This window comes from Plectropomus leopardus, chromosome 6 (assembly GCF_008729295.1).
Source record: "Plectropomus leopardus isolate mb chromosome 6, YSFRI_Pleo_2.0, whole genome shotgun sequence".
NCBI classification, from domain to species: Eukaryota; Metazoa; Chordata; class Actinopteri; order Perciformes; family Serranidae; genus Plectropomus; species Plectropomus leopardus.
The window spans coordinates 17,058,263-17,083,630 of NC_056468.1; the positions used below are offsets into that span (position 1 = coordinate 17,058,263).

At 40.5% G+C, this 25,368-nt stretch overlaps 2 protein-coding genes across 4 annotated transcripts in view; both read right to left on the minus strand.

Moving 5' to 3' along the window:
• pip5k1bb (phosphatidylinositol-4-phosphate 5-kinase, type I, beta b) overlaps positions 1–12,714 on the minus strand; it is a 44,045-nt gene extending 31,331 nt beyond the window's left edge. For both annotated transcript variants that reach the window (XM_042488091.1, XM_042488090.1), the window contains exon 1: positions 12,472–12,714. The gene's annotated coding sequence lies outside the window, so the exon portion shown is untranslated. The remainder of the gene's footprint in view (positions 1–12,471) is intronic.
• A 9,808-nt stretch (positions 12,715–22,522) lies between these two features.
• LOC121945051 lies at positions 22,523–24,708 on the minus strand. 2 transcript variants are annotated; one of them, XM_042489056.1, is made up of 8 exons: positions 24,635–24,708; positions 24,477–24,548; positions 24,157–24,351; positions 23,662–23,691; positions 23,480–23,572; positions 23,102–23,180; positions 22,936–22,995; positions 22,523–22,847 (listed from the first exon to the last, which is right to left on the minus strand). In XM_042489056.1, the coding sequence occupies exons 1-8, from the start codon at positions 24,639–24,641 to the stop codon at positions 22,784–22,786; spliced, it is 600 nt and encodes a 199-aa protein (XP_042344990.1). In that variant the 5' UTR covers positions 24,642–24,708; the 3' UTR covers positions 22,523–22,783. The 2 variants fall into 2 exon arrangements, with proteins under 2 accessions (XP_042344990.1, XP_042344989.1); XM_042489055.1 differs by having other exon boundaries at positions 24,157–24,393.
• Between the last annotated feature and the right edge of the window lie 660 nt (positions 24,709–25,368).

Below are 25,368 nucleotides of genomic sequence, written 5' to 3' on the forward strand. Positions count from 1 at the left end.
AATTTGAAAAAGATTCCCTCAAGGCGTTCTTGAGATACCCTGTTCATACAAACAACATGGACAAGGTTGCAATGACCTTGACCTTTGACCCATTCCCACCAAAATCTAATCACTTCATAGTGTGCCAAATTTGAAGAAATTCCCACAAAGTGATCTTACAATGAACAGACGGACAACCCGAAAACATAATGACTTCAGCCACAGCTATTGCTGGCACAGAGGCATAAAAATGACTATTTGCTTGGTTTTCGCAGCCTTTCACCAGAGGCTTTCCTCAACTGAGTGCAACATATGACTCGCCCACAACCACAGCAGCTGCATCCCATAAAAGTCTGTGGTTTGGTGAAGTCAAGCATGTTGTATTTTGAAGAGGTTTGCACTTCAGCCTGCCAAGATTTTCACCAAGACGTTTGAATTTATGACCAATACTAAACGCCTGTGGTTTCTGGTAGCATTTCACACTTCTATTCAAATGATTGGTATCAAATGAAGTAGAAAAAAAATAGAAGAATCAAATGAAGTACTCTGTACGTATCAGTATCACCTCAAGGGTACTGGTATTGTAATTTTTAAACAATACCCAGCCACTCCAGCAACCACCTACTCACTTTTTTAGCAATATTACATGATTTAAAAATCATCTCTGTTCCTATAAGTAGATCTGGTTCATTGTTGAAACAAAAGTGGAGCAGCATTTTCCACAGAAGAGAAACGATATCAGGGCCAAGAGGTATTCAAGTCAAGGAGGCCCCCACAGCTTCTATCACCAAGACACAGATACACAGATACACATAGGCTCACTTTTTGCTCTGCTTTGCTTCAGTCCCTAAATACTATTGGATTACTGCAGCAGATTGGAGACATAATGGAGAATCAATAGCAGGCTGGCAATGCAGAGCGCCGAGGACTGGACTGAGGACTGGGGCTTTCATGACCTTCACAATCCCTGACTGTGAGATGTTAGATAAGCACAGATATCTGGATTTGGGTGGATACAATCAAGAAGATGCATGGGGGGAGTCAGCTTAGCTCGGCCTACAAGGGATCGGCTTCATCAACTTAACTGCTCTGATCCTCTGATCACAGAAACTCCGACCCAAGCAAAATTTAACTCGAAAAACTTCAGCTGCATTGTGGTTTGTATTGTTTTATCACATCTTTTTTTCAGTATTCAATAATATTATGGGACCATAGGCCACATGATAAAATACACTAAAATAAGGATGAAAACTAAAATTATTGCCCAGCAGTCTTTTGCCTCCACTCACCAGTCAAGTTGCAGTTGCAGTTTACATTCATGTCTGTAAAAATGTGCATGCTTCATACACATCTTCCCTCTGGCAGCACAAAGTGGACCCCCAAGATAACAAGGATGGGAATGAGCAGAGGCTCCGCAATACAATATTATCAGGATGCTTTCATCACAATAAGACATTATTGCGATTTCCAATCATGTGAATTGTGAATTGTTGAGTTATGGCCTAAAACATGATTCATGAAGTCAAAGTGACCTCTGACCTGTAACCTTCGACCACCAAATTCCAATCAGTTCATTCTTGAGTCCAAGTGGACATTTGGGCCAAATTTGAAGATATTCCATGAGGGCCTTTATTAGGGTTGACCCTTGATTTTTGGATATTTGAATCATTAGTCAGAGACCCTCAGTTGACTGAGTCGACTGTTTGTTTTTTTCACTTGTTAGTGTGCTCTGCAGTTTACATCTGCAGATGTTTTGGCCCCTCTATATGGTTGTATGTGAACACTCTTGACTTTCATGCTAATCTTTGGTACAGCTGCAGACATGCAGGCAGAGACACATAAAAGGAGAGACTCTGCTCTGTAAGGGTCAAAGAAAACATTACCTTATTTTTTCTGCTAAGAAGTGGTGAATTTACAGCTAACAGCAACTTAATACAACACAATCTCTGGCTTGCACATGTACCGTGTGTCGTTGGCGCAGTTAGCTTGTTTACTATAGCACCTGAATGCTGGTGTCATGCTGAACGTCTCTCCCTGAGCCCATCCAAGCTTTAAAACTTTAAAAATATTCATACTGAACAGTCAAATCTTATTGGACTTACATAATTCTTAGTCGGGTCAGACCTAGCCTTTATATGGTGAAATACTGAATTCATCAGAATGATATGGACACAAGGTCACAGTAACCTTGACCTCTGACCTATGACAACCAAAGACTAATCACTTATCCTTTATTCAAAGTGGATGTTTTTTTGCCAAATTTGAAGAAATTGCCTCAAAGAGCTCTTCATGAGAATGAGACAGAGATGGAGCTTTCAGACGCCTTATGTAAACACTGTTTGTTGTGTCAGTGAGATTATGTAATTGGCTTTGGTACTTCAAGCATGTAAAATAGTTGCTTCTGTGAAAAGTGTCATATTCTGTTATGAATCATGTGGCTGAAAAAACAAACATCATCTCATGTGTGCGTTTCTCTCCACTAGCCAAGCAGAAATGATCAGTCGTAGAAATGAAAATAAAGAGCAAATGATACGCAGTCCTCATTTAAAACACTCAGATTTATCCCCTGGCCAGAGCAGAAATTTAAACGATTGTGTTTTGCTCACAGGAAAAAGGGGGAGGAGTAGAAAATGCTTGATGGGGGGGCAGACAGAGAAAGAAGAGACAAACACTGTCTATGTGAAATGTTCGGTCAAACAGAAATATCTGCGCATCAATGTCAAAGACGTGAAAAACACACCCAATTCAGGAGCTCTGCTCTGGTTCCACCCAATTCAAACAGAACGCCCAAACATAAATACATGTACACACCGAGCAAACACAACATTAAATGCACACAGTTTCAACATGTGCAAACAAACATACAGGTTTTGTGACTCTGTAAACACACATCTTATACTGTACACACACATACACTCTGTTTCTCTCCCCTGTGAGTCCCCACACCAAACGTAGCAGTAAAACAGCAGGCAGGTATTATTTTGGACTGTTTTTGGTTCGTTCTGTTCCATATTTCACTGTATCCTCTGGAGGTGTGTTTGTTTTCATCATCCCTCCGAGGGACAAGCTGTGCTGCAGAGTAGTGTGTGCCTGCGTACACCAGGCGCTTTGCAGCACTGCAGAGCTGTGTGTGTGTGTGTGTGTGTGTGTGTGTGTGTGTGTGTGTGTGTGTTTAAGCGTGTGTGGAGATTATATGTCCAAACAAGACAAACAATCTATAGCCACACTGGTGGCACATGTTTGATGGGTTGGATGAACAACATTAAGACAACTTTATTGCTTTCACTAGTGGAGCAAAAATGAAAGTTTTGCCAGAGAGCAGCTCCAAATGAAAAGATGATGTTGCCTAAATCAGAAGAGTTTATCTAAATATTTAGCATGTAACATCCAGTGTGCTAATGATTGTTTTCGATGAGTCTGTTGATTGTTTTTTTAATTAATCAGTTAATTGTTTAGTCTATAAAATGTGACGGAAAAAAAAGCTGATGTCCTCAAATGTTTTGTTTTGTCCAGAACACAAAGATATAAAGTTTACTGTCACAAAGGAGTAAAGACAAACAGAAAATATTTGTATTTATGAAGCTGGAATCAGCAAATTTTTACTTGTTTTAATCAAATCAATTAGTCTATAGTTGGGTTTTCATACAAATGGAGCCCAAATTTTCACTTGAAAATGTACGTGCTCTTCCATCCACTGCTGCTAATGCAGGCTAATAACTACTGTGCCGCATGTTAAGACTGCTACGATTGTCTAGTTCAGTTGCTACAGCACATTGAGTGTAGCTGAGACTCGTGGAAAACCTGGTCATAAGTCTGGTGATGGACAAACAGACTGACCAAACCGCCAACAGAGTTAGCATGGCTAAAAATACAATGATCTGTGTCATAATGTGGCAAGAAGAATTATGACATTACTGCAAAAATCTGATTTTCCCTAATGCATCCTCACACAACGCTGAGTGTACCGAATATGCTGAGAACAACACAAATCTGAAAATTTGCTTTAGCGTGCTCAACATGTGAGATAGGCCTTCCACTGGCCATTCAACTATGACCAACTAAATCTACATTTTACAGGTGAAGTATATAGTGTCTGGAGAAAGATAGTTGATGCTGAGTCTCGTTCCCTGGTTGACAAATACAGACACTTAAGGTTGGTGGTTCAGTGCGAGTACCAACCAAGACTCAACAATCAACTATCTTGCACACTAACGCTTTAACTATTGATGGTATTTGACCTTTTGGCAACAGCAAAGAGAAACAAAAGGTGGGAGGGAGAGGGACAATACCTACAGAGCGCTATGACCTTTCAGATGTGACATGAGAAGAGAACAAAAAAGACAGAAGAGGGATACAATGGGGTACAAAAGATGTGATAATTGGGTGCTTCTCTTGTGATTTAACAACAACATGCGACAAGACCAAATCAAGTTTTATTCAGAGCAAAGCTATTTTTCCCAGTAGGGCAAATTAGAAAAAAAAGATCATTGTTTAACAGCAAAGAACATATAACACGATATAAGGCAAGAGAATGAAATATTTTTGCTCTCTAAGACAACATGAAACCCAGGGAGAGGACTCGGCCTGTGTATTTGTAATTCAGAGAGCGTCTCACTCTAGTTCCACTCTGCATGAAAAGCAGTAAGGAGGAGGTCACCCACTGTGTCCAGAGAGTCACATGATTCAACTGAGGGAATGGAGGAGGGTGAAAGAAGAAACATAGAGAAGAGTATATGGAGGGAAAACAGAGACGATGTTCTGTAGAGACACACAGGCAGCCCTGATGGAGCAATACACTACTGCTCGACACAAGGACTCCTTACAGCAGGCTTATTATATTCAACCACCAGTGATATCTACGCAAGCTCGCCTCAGCTACATACATCACACAGCCCATGGAAAACATGATCACATAACACGAAGAGAAGAGGAGAGACTTTGACGTGATAGCCAAGCCTTGCTTCCTGAGCCTTGCCTGCAGTCCAAAGGTCCTCTTATTCTTCTTTAAGCCAGGCAGGTTTATTACATATCGCTGTGGGAACAACTGACTGTGTTTAGTTTTCACACAAGTGATCAATCATGGGCGTAGCAGGGGATTAGATCATCCTGCCTTTATTGATCACGGGTCACAAGCTGTTTAAGAGGCAGAATTCCATGTTGACAAATTTCCACATTTTTTAACGAAGACATATAAAGAGAGTCCTCACGTAAAACTCTAGGCTGTCTCTGCTGTAGAAAGATGCAAATACTTGTGAAATTGGTGCCGCGTGACCGGACAAAACAGAGAAAAAGGGTGCTTCTCCTCAAAAGGTAGAAAACCTACAACTACCAGAATGCATCACACCCTATCAGACGATCCCACCGGTGGGTGATGCAATGTAGACTGGTACAAGTGGAACTATGGTGCTCAGCAATCTCATATTATAGTTTATCAGTAAGCTGAAACGTGTTTCTAAAAACATTTAAGGCAAGAAAGAGACAACTCAGTGACAGAATCGTGGTTTATACTTTTGATCAGCACTGCTTAGTTGTACTGTTTGATTTCCAATTTTCAGCCTCTATTTTCACTGTGCAATAAGCAGTGTGGCCCCACTTCCTCTTCACAAACTCTCACTTTACAGCGAAACAGAGAATTTAAATTTGTTTCTGGAAACATTTTTGTAAAGAAATCAGCAGCGTTTGTCGACTCTCCTTTCCACTCTCTCACTCTAGCATCCCTCTAAGTCATTACGAGGGTGGAAAAGCGGGAGGGGACGCTCGGCCAAAACAACAACAACAACAAGCAACAACACAGACCACAACCTCTGAATAATCTGAATTCCTGCACGGCTGCCAATCGCTCTGCCTGCAACCCTCCAACTGACCAATCGTTACACAGAGGAGCACAATTATCAGCCAATTACTACTGCAGGCCTCCTTTGGCTGAGTTTTGCATCCTCTCAAACCCTGGTGATATGTTCAAGGGGGGAATGAGCATTAGGATCAAAGCAATAATACTGGAAAAATCATCCAGATTCACCTGCTGCAAAGTAAATGAAGAGCAATTTTAACTGTGCATTCGTTTTCACACTTCCCAAGATTAACATCTCATTTCACATCTTCCAGATTTACACAAGGTGCTGTGAGTAAGGATTGTTTTAACACTTTGTCCTTTTAAAGGGGCATTTCAGTTTTTTGAACCATAGAAAGATCAAATCAAGGAGTTACTTAAGTTAAAATAATGTGCGTCTGTGCGTAAGCAGCTTTTATTTTGTCTAGATTTTATGTCGTCTGGGGTGAACGTCGAGCACAATACTGATAATAAAAGACAGTTGATTATGAAGCCCTGACAGTCCTGGTGGTCATCAGTCGTATGTGGTATGTGCTGACTGGGGGGAGGCTGGACGATGAAAGAGGACAATAAAACAGATAACAGACAGAAAGAGAGACAGAGAGAGAGAGAGAGAGAGAGAGCAGTCCACACTGTGAGGTGCAACTCAACTAACAGAGGTGTGGAGGCTAAACCTCGTCTGATCAATAGAGTATGTGGGTCAAACTGCCCACTGACCTGTCTAGGTTTTACGGGACAAAGCATCTTCTTGTTCAGCACTGCTCTGATTCACACTGCTGCGGATAATCCGACGAGGCTTTGAGCACTGATTCCAATAGTCAAATAATCTATGAGGCCATTGAAAGTAAATCCAATTTTGATGAGCCACCAAACATGCTGGTTAATGCTTCAAAACTGTAGATCCTGGATTTTTTACCTGGTGCTAAATAACATAACATTAGTTCATCATGGTTCTCTCCTGCAACTTGACTGGATGCCGTCAGATTGGCCCAGACAATTTGAATCTGGGGAATTAAGTGTTGACTTGCTGGGAATTAATTGCGTTAACGTTAATTGATTCAGGAAATGAAGCAAAATTAATTTATTTGTTTTACACTTTTCAAGCAACGTACTTAAATCTTTGTATGTGGGGCAGTATAGCAAGTATTTTATGAAGTTACAAAGCATTGCTGTTAAATAGAGTCACAAATCTTTATTGATATTGTGTCATTAAATGTGTGACTCAAGTCGAAGTCATCTGATGCATACCTCTGGTACTTGGTTTGACATTGTAGGTTAAATGACTAATTCCGTAAACAATTTGTCAAAATAGTACCAGACGTACCAAACAGAGAGAAAAAAATAAAAGTAATCATTGCTGGAAAGGCCTAAAGGCCTGACACTGACTTACTGAGGCAGTATACAAGCAGCAAAACACACAGCACTCATTAACCTTCAGAAACTATAGAACAAAACACACATTGTACTGTGAGATATCCCACAACTGCTACAAGTTAAATCACAGAAATCTGAAATACAATAACTCCAATAATGTTGACTAAAAAGATTCATTCCAAGTCCTCACAAAGATCGATATAACAATTTGTTTTCTATAATATCATCAATCTGTACTGAAACCACCTGTAAATAATCTCATATCTTCCTCTAAAATGAAACTGTCACTCTCCAAAGTGATCTGATAAAAGATTTGCTACAACTGAGCTGAGAGAAGCAACAAGAAAAGAATGGCATGGTGATGAATAACCTGAGACGACGCGCTCTGGAAAGAAAACAAACACTCTTGTCATGCTTTCATCGCTTTGCAACTGGGACGTGGCACATTAGCACTCCGACCCAGAATACAACACTGGAGACGCAGAGTGAGAGAGAGAAAGATTAGAGTGGGCGTAGTAGGAAGAGAGGTCACACTAGACACACACAAACATTACGAGGTGCCGGATTTCATTATCACAACACAGCAAGGCATTTTTTTCTTTTAATCAGAACATCTTGAATGTAACAGGACCCAACATGGGGCCACACCCGGCACATTGGTCAGTCAGACAATTATCGGGTATGACAGAGAGCTGAGAACTACTGTTCAGGGCAATAACTTATGTAACTGTCTTAATGAGCCTCATGCGCCTGATATTTTGGTCCTATCCCATGGTACAGTATGAGCACAGAGTGCTCTTTGACCCACAGTCACAAGACTAAACGTTACAGCTGTTAACTGATGTTTACAGGGAGCTCGTACGGCAGCGACAAGATCAGCTAAAATGGTGGCTTTGAATCAGTGTTATTGATTAATGGTTACAGTTACAGTCAGTGTCCAATTTAATCACTAACTAATTGCTAGAATATGGTCCACCGTCGTGAAAGCCCAAGGAGAGCTGAGAGTCACAAAATAAATATGATTTGTGTTGACAGGGTTTTGGCTCTGCAGTGCTGTGGCACTTCTGCTGCTGCTCAGATGGGAAAAATTACATAACGCACAGATGCTGCTCACTCTGACAAGCGACATATCGGCGCAAGGGCAGCAGGAGCTCAGGTGTTAGTCCCAAGGAGAGAGCAGGGGATTTGCATGAGCTGCTTTCCCTTTCAAACATCCTCTGCGGCGAGTTCGACCAACTCCACTGCCTCCCAGTCAAATGAGGAAGAAACAGGAAGTTCGTAAAGGAAACCACACACTTATAATTCTGTGGAACACCTCGTCCTTGTCCCACTGGAAACCAGTCAGATTACAGATATACTTCACTCTTCAGACAGCTGACAGGAAGTTTAAAGTTGAAACTGTCTCAAACACAGTTGCTCAAAGTGCTGCTTGTTGGCCAGTGGCGGCCCTCAGAAACACTGTGTGGCCATGCATGAAATCGAGCTAAAACCTCTGGGCTGAAAATGAAACCAATGCACAAATGCCAAAATCTGCAGTCCCTCTATGACCACTTGAGGCTGATCCTAAACAATCAATATCCAGCAGACATCAATAGACCCCTATTTTGTGCCTAGCTTTTCAACAGAAATGAACATGTTTACAGCCTGGTAGAAAAAACAGACAACTGTAGGAGGGAGATTTTTTTAGCAAGTCATCTGTTTGTATTGTATTAAAGCCCAAATTTAAATTTATTTGAGGGCGGAGCCACTTGAGTGACTGGGTGTCTGCATAGTGACACTACAGATCAGATCCGCCCCTCACTCCACCCTCTCATACACAAATATGGTCACTTCTGGCCCGGAAAAAAAACCCCAACGGCGACCGCCAAACTTGAGCAAGTAACGCAGTCCACAAACCAATGGGGCACGTCACTATGTTCATTTATTTATACGTCTACAGTCTATGCGTGAAATGCAGGCATTATATTTCAATCATCCCATTTCACTACTTTCAATAGCTTACATTTAATACATTTCAAATGTTGCTTTGAGAGTGCCGCTGTAATGTAATTAAATCATCATCTGGTCATCATCTGAAGTGATCTACCTTATCTGCAAACAGCTGAATTCAAGGCTCAACAAGGGTTAAACAGATCCGAATCTTATCATGAGTTCAGAGGTGAAGCGTGCAAATGTCAGGTTCAACAGTTTGAATGTGAAGAGTAGTGAAGGTAAAACAAAAGTAAGCTCTGTGGTACATTATAACATGGCTTAATATTGTAAGCCACTGAATGTTGGAGAGTTGGCGTGGGACTGCTTTGTGAAAGTGGCCAGCATCAAGAGTCCTGAATCCTCGTGGTCCTCGATGATACGCTGGCTCCCTAAACTGGCAGTCATCAAAACCTTGAGCACCACTGGTCTAAAATTAGGTTGAAGAGGAAGCTCTATCAGAAAACGCTTTTATTGCATTAATTCGAAAAATCCTGAGTCATTTTTAAAGGGAAATATTTCTCATTTAGTTGTTGTCAGACGGAGGAAACAAAAATTGAATCTGCAACTTCCCTCTTCTCACAACAAACCACATAACAACGCGCCAAAACTTTTCATCCTTCAGTATGACGAAACAAAACCCTTCCTCAGACACATATCCATAATTTTGTGTGTTAAATTTCAGTATTTTGTCAAACACAAGCTTAACAGTTAAATAATAACTAGTAGGTCCAGATCATTCACTGGACACTGCTGTTATTTAGCTTTCTGAAGCAGCGTTCTCAGCCTCCCAGCAGAGTATACAAGATAACCAGCTATCACTTTTTCTCTTTGGACTGCCGAAGCTATTTCACAGTCACAGCCTGGCTGCCAACAACCACGCGGAGAAATGTAGCACCTCACTGCAAAGATCAGTGATAATGTGATAGGTACTGAGGCTCAGGCCAGTAAATAAAAGGCTGGCCCGGGGCAACACTTAATTATATACGCAGATAATATATTAGTAATACAGAACATGAGTCACCTGGCCTATACTGCACATACTGTGCCAAAAGGATTTGGCAGCTGCATGTTTGCACACATGCAATAGCCTCTCAGTAACTTGGCCTTAAAAAAGGTTAAACTGGATGATATAAACATGAAAAGGTTCAGTGTGTAGGATTTATGAGGATAAATTGGCAGAAATTGAATATAATAAGTATGTTTTCTTTAGTGTATAATCACCTGAAAATAAGAGTTGTTGTGTTTTTGTTGCCTTCGATTGAGCCATTTGTATCTACATAGGGAGCGGGTCGCGACTTTGCATTTCTTAGAACAGCAAAAGCATGACCTGCACTACTCTGCCTCTGGTTAGGTTCACTGGTTAGGTTTAGGCAGAGGGAGTGACACTGGTTAGGGTCAGGGTAAGCAACTCAGAGGCAGAGTAAGGCGGGTCATGCCTTCACTATTGCAAATATGTAAGCGAGTTCTCGTCAAGAAGGTCAAAAAGAGAAGTCACAGTGTCATATTTAAAATAATCCACAGTAAAATGTGGTCTACACTTTCTTAAACGCTCAATAGCCGGCACCCTATCACAGAACATGGGGATGATTCTCTCGTTTTACTGAGGAATTCACAATCGGCCCAAGGTCGAAATGTAGTTAGAAAGATATTGGTGAACATTACAATTCTGCCAGAATTACATTTTTTTAAAGATTTTGGGGCAATTTTTGCCTTTATTTTAGAGGACAGTTTAAGCCTAAAAGGGGGAGGGAGAGGGGATGACATGCAGCAAGGGGCTGAGGCCGGACTCAAACTTGCAGCCACTGTGGCGAGGACATAGCCTCTGTATACTGGGCGCCCCTCAATTCTGCAATTGTTGAAATAATTCTTTATAAAAGACCATCAAATCAAAGAAAATTTTCGGCTGCCATCCATTTAAGCGTACCCAAAAACTTCTATCAAAGAAGGCTAAAAAAAGTGCACCTGATGAGCATCAGAGCTGACATCATGCTTTTATTTCTAGGTCCTTGTCCACGGAGTCTGCCACGTTCCTACAGTAGCCCAAAATGGACAAACAAGATAGTGGCTCTAGATAGGGTCTTTTACGTTTTCACATTTCGCGTTGGCCACCGTAGTGAGCAGCCTGTCCACAATAAGAATTATCACAAAAACTTTGATTTGTGAAGTGAAAATGCTTTATCCATGTTTTAAACAGTTTAGATCACCTCGTCTGTTCGTCTTGGAGAGGTGGCGACCTCAGAGAATAATTTGGCCTCTGGTGAAAACCTGCTGAACGTCTATATCTTAAGCTGTCAGTGAAAAAATGTGACCACATACAGGTTGGTACTGAGTTAGTGGCCCTTTTGTTAACTGCTGAACAGCGTCAGAGCAACATTTTTTTGTAATGTGAAACTGTTTTTTTCATTGTTTTTAGCAGCTTAAGTTAATGGGTCTGTTTGTTTTGGAGAGGAAGAGACCTCTACAGATGTTTCGGCTCCTCATAAAAACCTAGGAAGGAATTCTAACCAGAAAAAGTTTCAGCTGGTGCAAACTGGCACTGGTGCTGGTACAAACTACTCCTTTAACGTTAACTTTATTCTACTTGAATAAATGCATGCAAGGGAGTTGTTTTTTGTATTTTTTTAATATATCCATTCTATTCAGTTTTCAGCATGCCGCTTTCCTCTTCTGCCTCCTCATATGTTACACAACTTTCCACACACTTGCCTCATTTCCCATCAAACTGGACAAACAACCAGTTTCTCACTAAAAGTTCAAGACAGAGTTGCAGACGCATTTAAAAATTGCTTCCTCATTAGTTTAGGAAACAGAAGAAAAAGTAAATGTTGATACAGCAAACAACAAACACTAGTGACTGTGGAACAGCTACGCTGGTTGTGTTACAGGCTTTACCCCCAAACAATATCAGCAAGAGAAATTCATTTCTGTAAAGTTTAAAGATGTAAGGCAGACGAGCCAGCCCTTGAACCAACACATTTCATGATTTCACGGGTTCACTTACATTTTGCCGTTTAAACTATGTTGAGATTAGAAAATATAAACTTGTCGCTATAATCTCATCTCCTAAACTGCAGCTGATGATACAGAACATATCTGAGTGGGGGGAAAAGGAGGTTTTTCACCTTTATATCCGAGCAGAAACAATTCAAGCACACCTGCGTTTGTCACCTGTCGCAGCACCTGGAGACTGAAACGCGAAACGTGACATTTGTAAACTAATGGTCTGTGTCGTTAGTGTTAACCTCGAGTAAATCCTTCATCGCCTACATAAATGATAATTTTTCACACGAGCTACATCAAACTCACAGAAATCTTACCAGCAAATCGTCTTCTTCTGCGTAGTCGTGTAGAGATAATATTTCCCTCAGAGTGGCTGCTGCAGTCCTCACAGTAAAGCCCTCTCCTCACGCAGTCCAGCCCCAACACATAAATACACGCGCTGAAGGAAAACACCACATACGTGAAGCGTGTGTCCACCACAAGCTGTCCGTGTGTCCAACTGCAGAGTCGCTCCTTCACCGAGAGCAGCAGGAAGCCCTGCGTGTGTGCGTGTGTGTGTGTGTGTGTGTGTGTCGCTGCCCTGCCTCTCTACATACTGCCATGTCTCCCAGTGCACCACTGGAGACAGACACGAGGACTCCAACAGACTTGAGCAGGAACTACAACAATAAAGACTGACTTTAACATCCCTGTTAGCTCTCCTAAAAGGTATTAGAAATGAAAACTAGGGGTCGACAGATTATTGGCTTGGGGCCAATATTTGGTCTTTTGTCGATTATCTGTATCGGTATTTTATTTTAATGATCGCTGATAAAAACTAATTAATTAAAAAAAAAAAACATGCATAGAAATGTTAGCATGGGATGAACTTTTACTTTGTAAAACTTTAGGAGGGTATTTTTATTTACTTTTTTAAAAATCTTAATTTCTTTTATTGGACAGGATAGTTAAGCATGGGGGGGGGTGATTTAAATTTTCAATTGACTTGATAAACAAAAAGTAATGATTTGCTGGGAGCATGCTGTATATGATGTTGAATATTTCACTTTTTAATAGGCACTTGCTAAAGGCATTTAAATAAAACTTTATGTTGAAGTTTGTTAAATTTCACATATTCTAAATATTGACAGACACATTTTCATTTTCATTTTAAACCCATGTCAGTTTCAAATATCGGTTCATTAACTACTAATGATCAGTATCATATCAGCCCTGAAAAAACAATATTGGTTTACCCCTATTGAAAAACCCTTCACATCTTTAATTTACATCTTAGTCACATAATATGTGTGTTTTGACCTGTGATACTAAATGAGACATGATTATTGAGCATGGGTGGATTATTAGACAAAGGTCTCCTGGGCATAGACATGCAGAAGACACAACCACCTCTCCTACAGAGACGCTACACACTGACTTTGTAGTTTTTAAGCCTCTTGTTGTTGCTTTGTCAGTCTATTTATTTTCCATGTCTTTTTGTGTCTTTCTGTGGTCATTTTGCATTTCTTTGTAGTCATTTTGTGTATGTCTGTGTAATTTTGTGTCTCTTTGTAATTTTTTGTATCCGTGGAAGGGTCTGTTTGCATCTTTTTGTTGTCCTTTTGGGTCTCTGAGTCAATATGTAGTTATTTGGAGTGTCATTTTATGTCTCGTGGTTGTTTTGCCCCTTCTGTAGTTGTTTGGAGTCTCTGTGTCTCTTTGCAGCTGTTTTGTATTTCTTTGTTGACATTTTGTTTCTGTAGTTTTTTTGTAGCTGTTTTCTATCTCTCTGTGGTCCTTTTGCATCTCTTTGAGTCGATTTGTAGTCATTGTGGTCATTTTATGTTTCTTTGTAGTAATTTTGGATCTCTCTGTAGCTGCTTTGCATCTCTTGACAATCATTTTGTGTCTTCTTGTGATTGTTTTGCATCTCTTTGTTGTCATTTCTCTTTATGTCTTTTGTGTCTCGGTGAAGTTTTTTTATGTTGCTTTGGGGTCATTTTGAGTCCCTTTCTTGTCCACATTTGTTAATTTGAGTGACTTTTTGCAGGTGAAGGCCAAGGAACACTATAGGCCCCTGAGCCTTTGCCCAGTAGGCCCATTCACAAATCCATCCATGAGCATACAGTAACTTGTTGTGGTGGCTAGCACAACAATAAAACAAAAGGCACACTGCTTCATATTTTACATGTTTATTTAAAAAAATTAAGAGGTATAACACTTTAGGAAAATGAAAGCAAAAAATGGAAGACAAACTTGAGGGAGATTTTTATATGGAGTTGAATTTGCTGTCCCTTTTGCACTTTGCTACCATCTGCTGGGTTTTAAGATATATGGCATTTATTCTTCAGAGGCAAGATTTTATTTCTTGCAGCATTAACATTCATTCATTCATTCATACATTAGCTGTAACAAGTTATCCTATTAAAGGTTGCCCCATGCAGTACACCCTAGACAGGGCGCCAGACTATTACAGGGCTGACACATAGACACAGATGACCATTCACACTCACATTCACGCCTACAACCAATTTAGAGTTACAAATCAACCTACATGTCTTTGGACTGTGGGAGGACGCTGGATAACCTGGAGAAAACCCACACTGACACAGGGAGAACTACAAGCCCCCCGATCCAAGGTCAGAACCCAGCACCCACCCCAGGTTCGAACCTGGGATATGTGTTGTAATTCAGATCTGCTCCAAAATGTAATGGCAAATAAAACCAACTAAAAAAAGAAAATAAATGAAGTGAACATAAAAGGAAAAGAAATGAGGCTGCAGGGGGTTAAACTCCTCGATCACGGTGAGGAGAGCTGTCATCATCCAGTCCAGGACCGCCCTGAGTATCACTGAAGGTGTAAACACTCAGAATGAGTATATCTAAACGACATTTACACATACTGTGAGTTACAGGCTGCATATGTAACGCTCACTAACCTGTTACTGGTGTCTCCAGAGCTCTGCATCGCTCGTAGGTTTCACAGTCTCACCAGAGTCACTGAGACAAATTCATATTAAACATGAGGACGTGTTCGCAACAAGATATCACAATAACCAAACATACAAAAAAACTTTTTGAATCATGATCATTTTGTAGTGATTACCTTGCTGGTGGTTGATTTTGGTATCTTTTTACACAAATATACAAAAGCGATCCTATTATCAGCAGCAGCAGTAAAGCACCTGTGGAATCAAGAGATGGATATTTAAGATAACTGTATCGATACACAACAAACACAACACATTGTGAAATTTTGATCTCACCTGATTGTCAGCATTTGAAAGACAAACATTTCAGCTCTGAGCGAAAGCAAGAAGAAAGAGGACGAGAGAGTAAAAGCAAGTCGGATTAGTAGCAAATAGCATTCATTTCTTAAATTAAAGATTTACCACCAGCTGCTGTCCACTACTGTTGTTTTTTCAGCAACAGAGGAAACATGGCGTAAGCAGACAGAGTCTCAGATTGACTGATGTTCAGGATTTTACCAAAAACTCCGCCTGCAATGTGTCCATGTTTGTCATTTTGCGGACCCTCTGTGGTGACTTGCGGTGGAGCAGTGACCGGTGATGGTGTGGTAGCTGGAACAAAGAGGAAAACTCCAGTCAACGATCAATCAAAACAATGAGCAACATATTACAAGGTGTAATATAAAATAATTTAAACTTACCAATGATGAAAACACAAATGTCGCTTTGGTCTAGTTGAGAAAACAATAGAAGAGTTACTCAGTGTTAAATTAAATTAAACAGAATGGCATCAGTTATTAGACATCACAAAATTCATTTTACACATATACAATCTGACTATTTATTGAGCTTTACTTGAGACAATGCGAGTGCACTGATACAATTTCAGCAAAAGGTTATAACAGAGGCAAAGTCAACAGAGAGAACAAAAGCCAGAAACTGTTCATTGTTTGCCATCAGGACACTTTCACATCAGACCCAGTGAAACAGGGAGCTGATTCCCTGAACTCTGCTTTAATCACTCTGCTTGGTGGAGATTAATGGATCATCACTGACAGAGAGCGATTTAGTGTGAGGGGTTAACAAGGGTCCTAAGACCAATATTTGATATATATAAAAACCCCAAACAAGCATATTAATGTGCGTGCAAAACAAATCACAAATCTACAGGGACTACAGAAAGTAAATGTTAATACCTGTACATTTAAGGGTCTCAATACGGGCATCTCCTTCAAATTCACAGTCTCCATCTGTGTCGGTGGAGACGAATGCTCGTCCGTCATTCTGGCAGACAGTATTGGGTGGTGGTGGGCCTGTACACTGTGCGATGTGACTGTTTTTGAAGACCAACTCATTGTTGCAAAATACGTGCGTCACATCAGTGGCGCATCCTGGACTCTTGCAGCAAAAATAACCAATAGATCGGTTTCCACCTGTAACATCAAACATCACAACTATAAAATATCTCACATGCACTTTTTAATCATAAGAGTGGTTTGAGAAAAAGAAGTCAAACCTTGACTTGCTGTGACTGGAAGGCTCAGAATGAAGCCAGCAGCATGCAGAAGGAGAAGGAAGGTAATCAGATCTGTCGAGGCAAAAATACAAACTACAGACTCTCTGATGGCTTGCATTGGAGAAAGATTAAAGTTATTTAATAATCAGAAACTTACAACCCATGTTAGAGATCAGTGCTGATTTCTGGATCACAGAACAGGATTCCGTTGTCTTCCACTTCTGATATTGGTGCCACAACACGTCCTGTTGGAGATGTAGTTCCCAATCAGAAACGTAACAATTACTGAATACCTAATAACTCCTTGACACCCTCCTGTCAGAACCACCCTTTTCTTTCAGTCTGTTTTGAATTCATTATCTATAATATTCTCTGCACACTACTTCCTCCCCCGCTCCTGAGGACTACTTCCTGCATGCCACCTCACTCTGCTGCGTAAACACAGCTGTCTTCCCTGAGGTTCATGACACAGCAGCATTGGTAATCAGTCAGTTGCACTTGTTTCTTGAACAGGTTTGTGAAATTAACTTTGTCTTTAAGACATTTGAATACATTAGTTAACCTCTCACATGTGCAAAATAGATACAGAGAGGTGAAGAAATCCAAAAAGACCATACAGTTGACTTGTCTCTATAGCCTGTAATTACCTCTTTAAAAGGATTAATTGCAGAACTATTGTATGACTACATTAGTGTTAGCTAGGTGTGCCTAATAAACTGTCAGCCATCCATGAATTTTAATCTGCTTAACCTCTCCCCTGCAATGTTTTCAAGCTCATTTTGGGGGACCCCAGGCCAGTTGAGAGGATCCCTGCCGAGTCTTTCCCCGGGGTCTCCCACCAGATGGACATGCCAGAGCTGTCCACTCAGAGTGACTCCCTTTAAAGTTCTATCGGAATGGATTACTATTTCTATAAATGTAGTCAAAAATAGGTCGACACACCTTGCCTCGGAAGTCAGCTGTAGAGAGCCTGCACACTGTGCACACAAAGAGAAAATCCAGAGATAACTGGAAAAAAGTCTTTATTTGGGCAAATTCATGCAGAAAACTGCCTTAGGCACAAGTAAAGCAGAGACATGGCTTGTCCAAAGACCAGCCAATTGTGGCCTCTTAACTGTTGCATCAAGTAGGAACTAATGTGTTTTCCTAAACAGATGATGAACAACATTGCCCAAACAAATTGGCCCTCGCTTGAAAAGTCTGGACACACCTGCAGAGACAGTCTGAAGTGTGTAGCTTTTCACCTTAAGTGCCACACAGAGTGAAAACAAGTGTATGGGCTCTCACCAATTTCGACCACCCCACAAAAATGACACCCCTTGAAGGCGCTTCAACAGAACACTGCCCACAGCTCAACCACAATCACATCTCCCATGTGCCACAACACACACTATTCCAACCACAGTTTGTCACTGCAACACACGTGAAGTGTGCACTGCAAGGATACACTCATAGTTACTCATAGATTTTCTAAAGTGACCCATGGTGGGCAGTGGGAATGTTAATTAGCACAGCTAACTGGCTGGCTGTCAGCAAAGCAAACAGAGAAAATCAAATAATTTAAGGCAAAACATTTACATCACAAAGCATTCAAACAAGATGTTTCTTACGAAAAAGAAATAAATGTCATCAAAATACCACAGAAAGCATCAAATCCAACGTTCTTATATATGTGCAGACACTATTACAACACAAATGTTATGGTATAAAACATATTATAAGTGAACTGTTTGTATTCCTTGAAAATCTTCTTTGCATATTTTGCAAAACAGAATGTGATAATTCCAATAAGACAGTGAGTACTTACAGGACTGGAAGTCTCTATCTACATTTGACTTGTCTCTAAATCCCCATTTACAAAAGTGACAGGATTTCTGACTACATAAGGCTGTCTGCCATTTTGATCTATGACTTCTTCAACCGTTTTTGCTATTTAGAATACAAAAGCTTTGTAGCTCGACATGTCAAAACTGCTCAGGGCGCAGATGGGACCTGTTAGCAGCACCCAAGCAGGTACTACGTCTGTTCTTAAAACCAGGAACATTTAAAAATGTAATCTCACGCGAAAAAAGACAAAAACGTACAACTCCAAATGAATAAATCCTTTCAAAACCCACAAATCTCGCCTAAGCTTTGGTTTTGGAGTCAATCTGTCAGCAGGAAAGACTTGTCACCAGGCTGCAGAGCTCCAGTACACACTCCCCGCATGCTACTTCAGCCGCACCTACACGCAGGAGCTGCGCTCCTAAACCGCTGTTTATTTGCGCCGCCGGACGGGTCAATGTGCGGAAAACACCCTCATCAGTCACCGGCGCACTCAACTCCTACTTCCACCTCACGTTGCACCCTAAGCACTCCCTCCGCTTCCCTCTCCCCGGCCACTTCTTCCATCTCTTCTCGGGGATCCCGAGACGTCCCCAGGCCAGCTGAGAGACACCGCGACAGATCGTGGTGAAGAGGGAGCTGTTAATGTTTTTAAACGTAGTCAATGGGTCGTCTCCTAAACGCACTGCTAATGCGCACCATTTTTCGGTGTGTCATTCAGCGGGAGCTCTTCCGAGAGAAGTTCACCCTAAAACTTATGGCTGTAAGGCAACCTTATCATGCAGCAGGGTACCTTGATCTCTCGCTCGACGGGAGTCATTTATTCAGTCACTTGTGATTCTCACCTCTCATCTCACTCGGTATTTCTGAGCTCCCGGACCAGTACACCTGAGTGCACGTGCGAAATCTCAGTATAAACGTTTGTATATGGGCTTTTTAACATCTAGCACTCATAACCAAAAAGACGCTATCCTAAACGCAGGCAGCTCCCCTCCGCCTCACGAGTGATCTGGTGATGCTCGTTTGAAGTTCGTTAAGTAGGACAGGTTATGAGATGACACTTTGATATAATAGCCGATATGTACGCCTGGTACTATTTAGATAAACTTATAAACTTACCCGAGCGGCTCCAGGTGATCCTTCAAATGGCACGAAGCAACAGCACTCCCAGAGGCGGCTGATGCGTTCACGGAATATCAGAGAAGTGAAGAAGTAGCTCTTCCGATTTCGTTGTGTTCATGTGCTGAGAGGTGGTAAAGCGGGAACATGTAAACTGCAAAGAAGATGGGCTGCATTTTAATGCAAATAGGGTGCTGAGAACAGTTTGAAGACTTATACTTGCGATTTTGTATCTTGTTGCTGCTCTAACATCCTCTAAAACCACTAAAACATAGCTTAAAATAGCGTTACCTACTTGTTATCAGGGTTTATTCTAGAAATTAATAACTTTTCGAAGTAATCTAGGTCACTCTATATGGACAGCAGTTAACATTAATACCGCATAGCACTCCTCTTTATGGCACTATCTCCAAATTGCTGAGTTTTTTCTGACATGACAGGTCGTTCATAATTTTCCAAGTGGGAAAGTCAGCCGTGAATGCAGCACGAGTGACGGCAGAGGCACGGTCGCATAGCTCTGCTGTGATTGGTTAATACTCGCGATGGGTTTGAGGCAATTAGTCAGTTAGTCTGATCCATGTGAACGATGACTCTTAAACCACAATTCCTGTATGAATTAGGCATGAATTTTAGGGCATGAACACAGTGTAACCTTTGAGGCTTCCCCTGAAGATCCCAGCATGCACTTTGAACTACTAATCCTCTTCATGCAGAGGAGTTGGTTAAAATAACGATCATATGAAACTGTCAGAAATACTGTGTCCCACCATGGACCTATTTTGTCCTTTTTAGGGGGTGACAGGGGATGTTAATGGAGAGGTGGCAGGTCAAAAGTATATGCCACACAGATGTCAGCTCAGCACTATCTATCAATTTTTTCTAGTCACAAATAATGGTAACAAGTATGTGTTTTGGTTAGGCATCTATTCAAACTTCAAAGTATAGAGTGCAGTATATACAAGCTTAGGACATTTTGACGGAAGTATATGGTGACAATTCCCATGCTACATTACGTCTCATAAGTCATTTCAGCAATGTTTAGGTTGATACCATTTGCTACAAAGTCTTTTTTAAGCATTTTTAACCCCTCAAGAATTGATACAATACAATCTCCAAGTCCCTCCAAAATACCACATTAAGACAACACAACCTTGACAAACACCATAGAAAATTTAAGATGTGATTTGGTATCAGAGCCAATTAATGTTTTCCATATCTATTTTAAAACAGGTGAGTAGTGGAGGGACTAGCAGCACACAACTTTCACAAACTGTCCAACTGGTAAAAAATCTAAACCCATTGTGATATTTCTTTAACTAGACCTTCATCAAGCAGTTTTGTGATAAAGAGAGAGATGCCCTCTTAAGCCCTCTTAAGTATGAGTGGCTGTGAGTTTGCAATTGACCTGCAGGGGGAAGTAAACATCAATTTACTATTTGACAATTTACAATATAGACTCAAAAACTTATTTAAAAAAAAGTGAAAACAAACTATATAGCGACAATCATAAAACACACTCCAAAGTGTTGACATTAAAGAGGTACATTTTTATTTTTAGATGTTTGAAATCTAAAAGGTTTTTTTGCATTCTCAGTACATTTCCAATCTTGCAGATTGCATTAGTAGACAGACCTGCAGGGATATGCCAACATGGATTGTGAAAAAAACCTCAGCAATAATACACAAACAGGAACCTTCAAAATAAATACAACAAAGCCTCCAAAATGCCACTGGGCAAAATTGCATTTAATTATTCATAACAATTAGCCTCTGCCTTATCAGAAAACGCTAAGAAAATATAATACATCAATAAAAAAGGCCATTAAGACCTAAAGCATCACAGAATATTAATTTTACTTTCTTAAAGCCTCTGAAAGCACACGAGCATGATCCCTCATTTTCTATGGTGCCGAGGTAAATACAATAAGCAATTATCAAAATAATGTTGAAATGATTGTTAAATGCAGTGCAGATCACATGGCTATCAGTTACCAGTAAAATAAAGGTAAGTAGAGAATTGCAGGAAGTAGGACGTAGATTCCACAATTTTCCAGAATTTATTCTGGTTTTAGGAGGAATCTCTGACACAGTGCAGATAATGGTCTGTTTTGGCTTCTCTGACTGTAGCAGTGCACTCATTCCTTAATTGCCTGAATCTTTGCCAATGACAAGAGTCTTTGCTGTGCCTAGCCAAGGTCCAAGCTTTATTTCTGGTATAAAATAACGTAGAGAGCTCAGCAGTGAACCAAGAAGTGAAGCTAGCCTTTGTTGTTGTATATTTAAAAGGTGCGTGTTTATCTACAATAGCATTAAATACATCAGTAAAATTACTTAAAGCTAGTTTAGGATCTTGGATTTTTAGAGTGTCAGCAATGAGGCTGCTGCAGAGGTCATGGAAAAAGGATTAATCATCTTCTGACCACTATGTGAGAACCTTAAGTCCTCTTCTTCACATTTCTAATGCAGACAAATAAAAACACCACAGGCAGGATATTTCTCTGGTCTGTTAGAACATATTAAATCAGTTAAGTTTGACTTGGAGGAAGCCTTTAAGTTTAGGCGAATAGGATGACAGATTAGTTGTGCGGGCTTACTATGTTGAGATCACCTGGGATTATCACCTAATGATCAATTAAAGGAACAATTAATTCACAGTTTGTCAAGTGCTTCTGAAAGGGCAGAGGGAGGTGTGTAGACACCAGTTACTATAACTATAACTGAATTGTTTTGATTTTCAGGGAAACAAATTCAAAACATTTAGGAATTGACAGTGAGGTTGAGATGATCCTAGGGGTCAAATTAGGTTATTTTATACAGTGATGTCTATTTCAAAGGAATGGTCTCACTACAATTAAAATACTTCTCACATACAAATAAAACCAGGCTCTAGATTCCTATATCTCAGTCACACCCACTTTATGAAAGTCCAAGACTGTCTAAGGACTCTAGTGTGCAGTAATATCAAAAACAACTCTTTTTTTTGGAATAAGCAAAAATAACCCATTGGCCCATACTGCATGCCCCAAACCATATAGTTTTAGAAAAAAATCTGTACAGGGGAAACTCTTGGGTATCCATCGAACTCATTGCAGCCTACACTGACATGGTATCACTGGATCCCTCCATAATGAATCAAAAACATCATAACCTGCTTTTCAAGCTTAGTCACTTGCATGTTGTCTGTGGTGGACATAAAAGGAAAAGAAATGAGGCTGCAGGGGGTTAAACTCCTCGATCACGGTGAGGAGAGCTGTCATCATCCAGTCCAGGACCGCCCTGAGTATCACTGAAGGTGTAAAAACTCAGAATGAGTATATCTAAACGACATTTACACATACTGTGAGTTACAGGCTGCATATGTAATGCTCACTAACCTGTTACTGGTGTCTCCAGAGCTCTGCATCGCTCGTAGGTTCTCAGTCTCACCAGAGTCACTGAGACAAATTCATATTAAACATGAGGACGTGTTCGCAACAAGATATCACAATAACCAAACATACGAAAAAACTTTTTGAATCATGATCATTTTGTAGTGATTACCTTGCTGGTGGTTGATTTTGGTATCTTTTTACACAAATATTCAAAAGCGATCCTATTATCAGCAGCAGCAGTAAAGCACCTGTGGAATCAAGAGATGGATATTTAAGATAACTGTATCGATACACAACAAACACAACACATCGTGAAATTTTGATCTCACCTGATTGTCAGCATTTGAAAGACAAACATTTCAGCTCTGAGCGAAAGCAAGAAGAAAGAGGACGAGAGAGTAAAAGCAAGTCGGATTAGTAGCAAATAGCATTCATTTCTTAAATTAAAGATTTACCACCAGCTGCTGTCCACTGTTGTTTTTTCAGCGACAGAGGAAACATGGCGTAAGCAGACAGAGTCTCAGATTGACTGATGTTCAGGATTTACCAAAAACTCCGCCTGCAATGTGTCCACGTTTGTCATTTTGCGGACCCTCTGTGGTGACTTGCGGTGGAGCAGTGACCGGTGATGGTGTGGTAGCTGGAACAAAGAGGAAAACTCCAGTCAACGATCAATCAAAACAATGAGCAACATATTACAAGGTGTAATATGAAATAATTTAAACTTACCAATGATGAAAACACAAATGTCGCTTTGGTCTAGTTGAGAAAACAATAGAAGAGTTACTCAGTGTTTAATTAAATTAAACAGAATGGCATCAGTTATTAGACATCACAAAATTCATTTTACACATATACAATCTGACTATTTATTGAGCTTTACTTAAGACAATGCGAGTGCACTGATACAATTTCAGCAAAAGGTTATAACAGAGGCAAAGTCAACAGAGAGAACAAAAGCCAGAAACTGTTCATTGTTTGCCATCAGGACACTTTCACATCAGACCCAGTGAAACAGGGAGCTGATTCCCTGAACTCTGCTTTAATCACTCTGCTTGGTGGAGATTAATGGATCATCACTGACAGAGAGCGATTTAGTGTGAGGGGTTAACAAGGGTCCTAAGACCAATATTTGATATATATAAAAACCCCAAACAAGCATACTAATGTGCATGCAAAACAAATCACAAATCTACAGGGACTACAGAAAGTAAATGTTAATACCTGTACATTTAAGGGTCTCAATACGGGCATCTCCTTCAAATTCACAGTCTCCATCTGTGTCGGTGGAGACGAATGCTCGTCCGTCATTCTGGCAGACAGTATTGGGTGGTGGTGGGCCTGTACACTGTGCGATGTGACTGTTATTGAAGACCAACTCATTGTTGCAAAATACGTGCGTCACATCAGTGGCGCATCCTGGACTCGTGCAGCAAAAATAACCAATAGATCGGTTTCCACCTGTAACATCAAACATCACAACTATAAAATATCTCACATGCACTTTTTAATCATAAGAGTGGTTTGAGAAAAAGAAGTCAAACCTTGACTTCCTGTGACAGGAAAGCTCAAAATGAAGTCAGCAGCATGCAGAAGGAGAAGGGAGGTAATCGGATCTGTCGAGACAAAAAATACAAACTACAGACTCTCTGATGGCTTGCATTGGAGAAAGATTAAAGTTATTTAATAATCAGAAACTTACAACCCATGTTAGAGATCGGTGCTGATTTCTGGATCACAGAACACGATTCCGTTGTCTTCCACTTCTGATATTGGTGCCACAACACGTCCTGTTGGAGATGTAGTTCCCAATCAGAAACGTAACAATTACCGAATACCTAATAACTCCCTGACACCCTCCTGCATGTCAGAACCATCCTTTTCTTTCAGTTTTCAGTTTCCTTCTGTTTTTAAATTATCTAAAATTCATTACCTAAAATATTCTCAGCACACCACTTCCTCATCAGCTCCTTCTCTTCCCTCCTCAATATTGTCTTCCATATATCCACCCCAACTTGTTTTTTTTTTGTTTTTGTTTTGGGTGTTTTGCCACCATCATTGGCACTTCCTCATGTGACCACTGAAAGCGCAGGACATGTCACATTCATCCATTCATGCACACATTCACACAGTGGTGGCAGAGGCTACTGTACAAAGTGCCACCTACAAGGTAGTATCCATTCATACGCACAGCTGATGCCCACATCCTGTTAGTAGGTGGCGAATTGTAGCTCTATTTGTTAGAAAACACCGGAAAATCTAAAACCAACCACTACCCCCTACCCAGACACGAGCAGAGCATCAGTGTAAAATCTAAACATTTTTGTATTTACTTTTAAACACTGGATACACTGACTTTCTTACTGACTTTAACGCACGTAGCTTCCCTCCGCCTCAGACGTGAGTCGATGTTAGACAATAGAGATGATGCACGTT

What these genes read in the sequence shown, in the direction of transcription:
- LOC121945051 (XM_042489055.1), bottom strand. An exon ending in CATTTGTGTTTTCATCATTG is followed by an intron (nt 23,573 to 23,661) that starts GTAAGTTTAAAT and finishes TCTTTGTTCCAG; the next exon opens with CTACCACACCATCACCGGTC. An exon ending in CAAAATCAACCACCAGCAAG is followed by an intron (nt 22,996 to 23,101) that starts GTAATCACTACA and finishes AATTTGTCTCAG; the next exon opens with TGACTCTGGTGAGACTGAGA.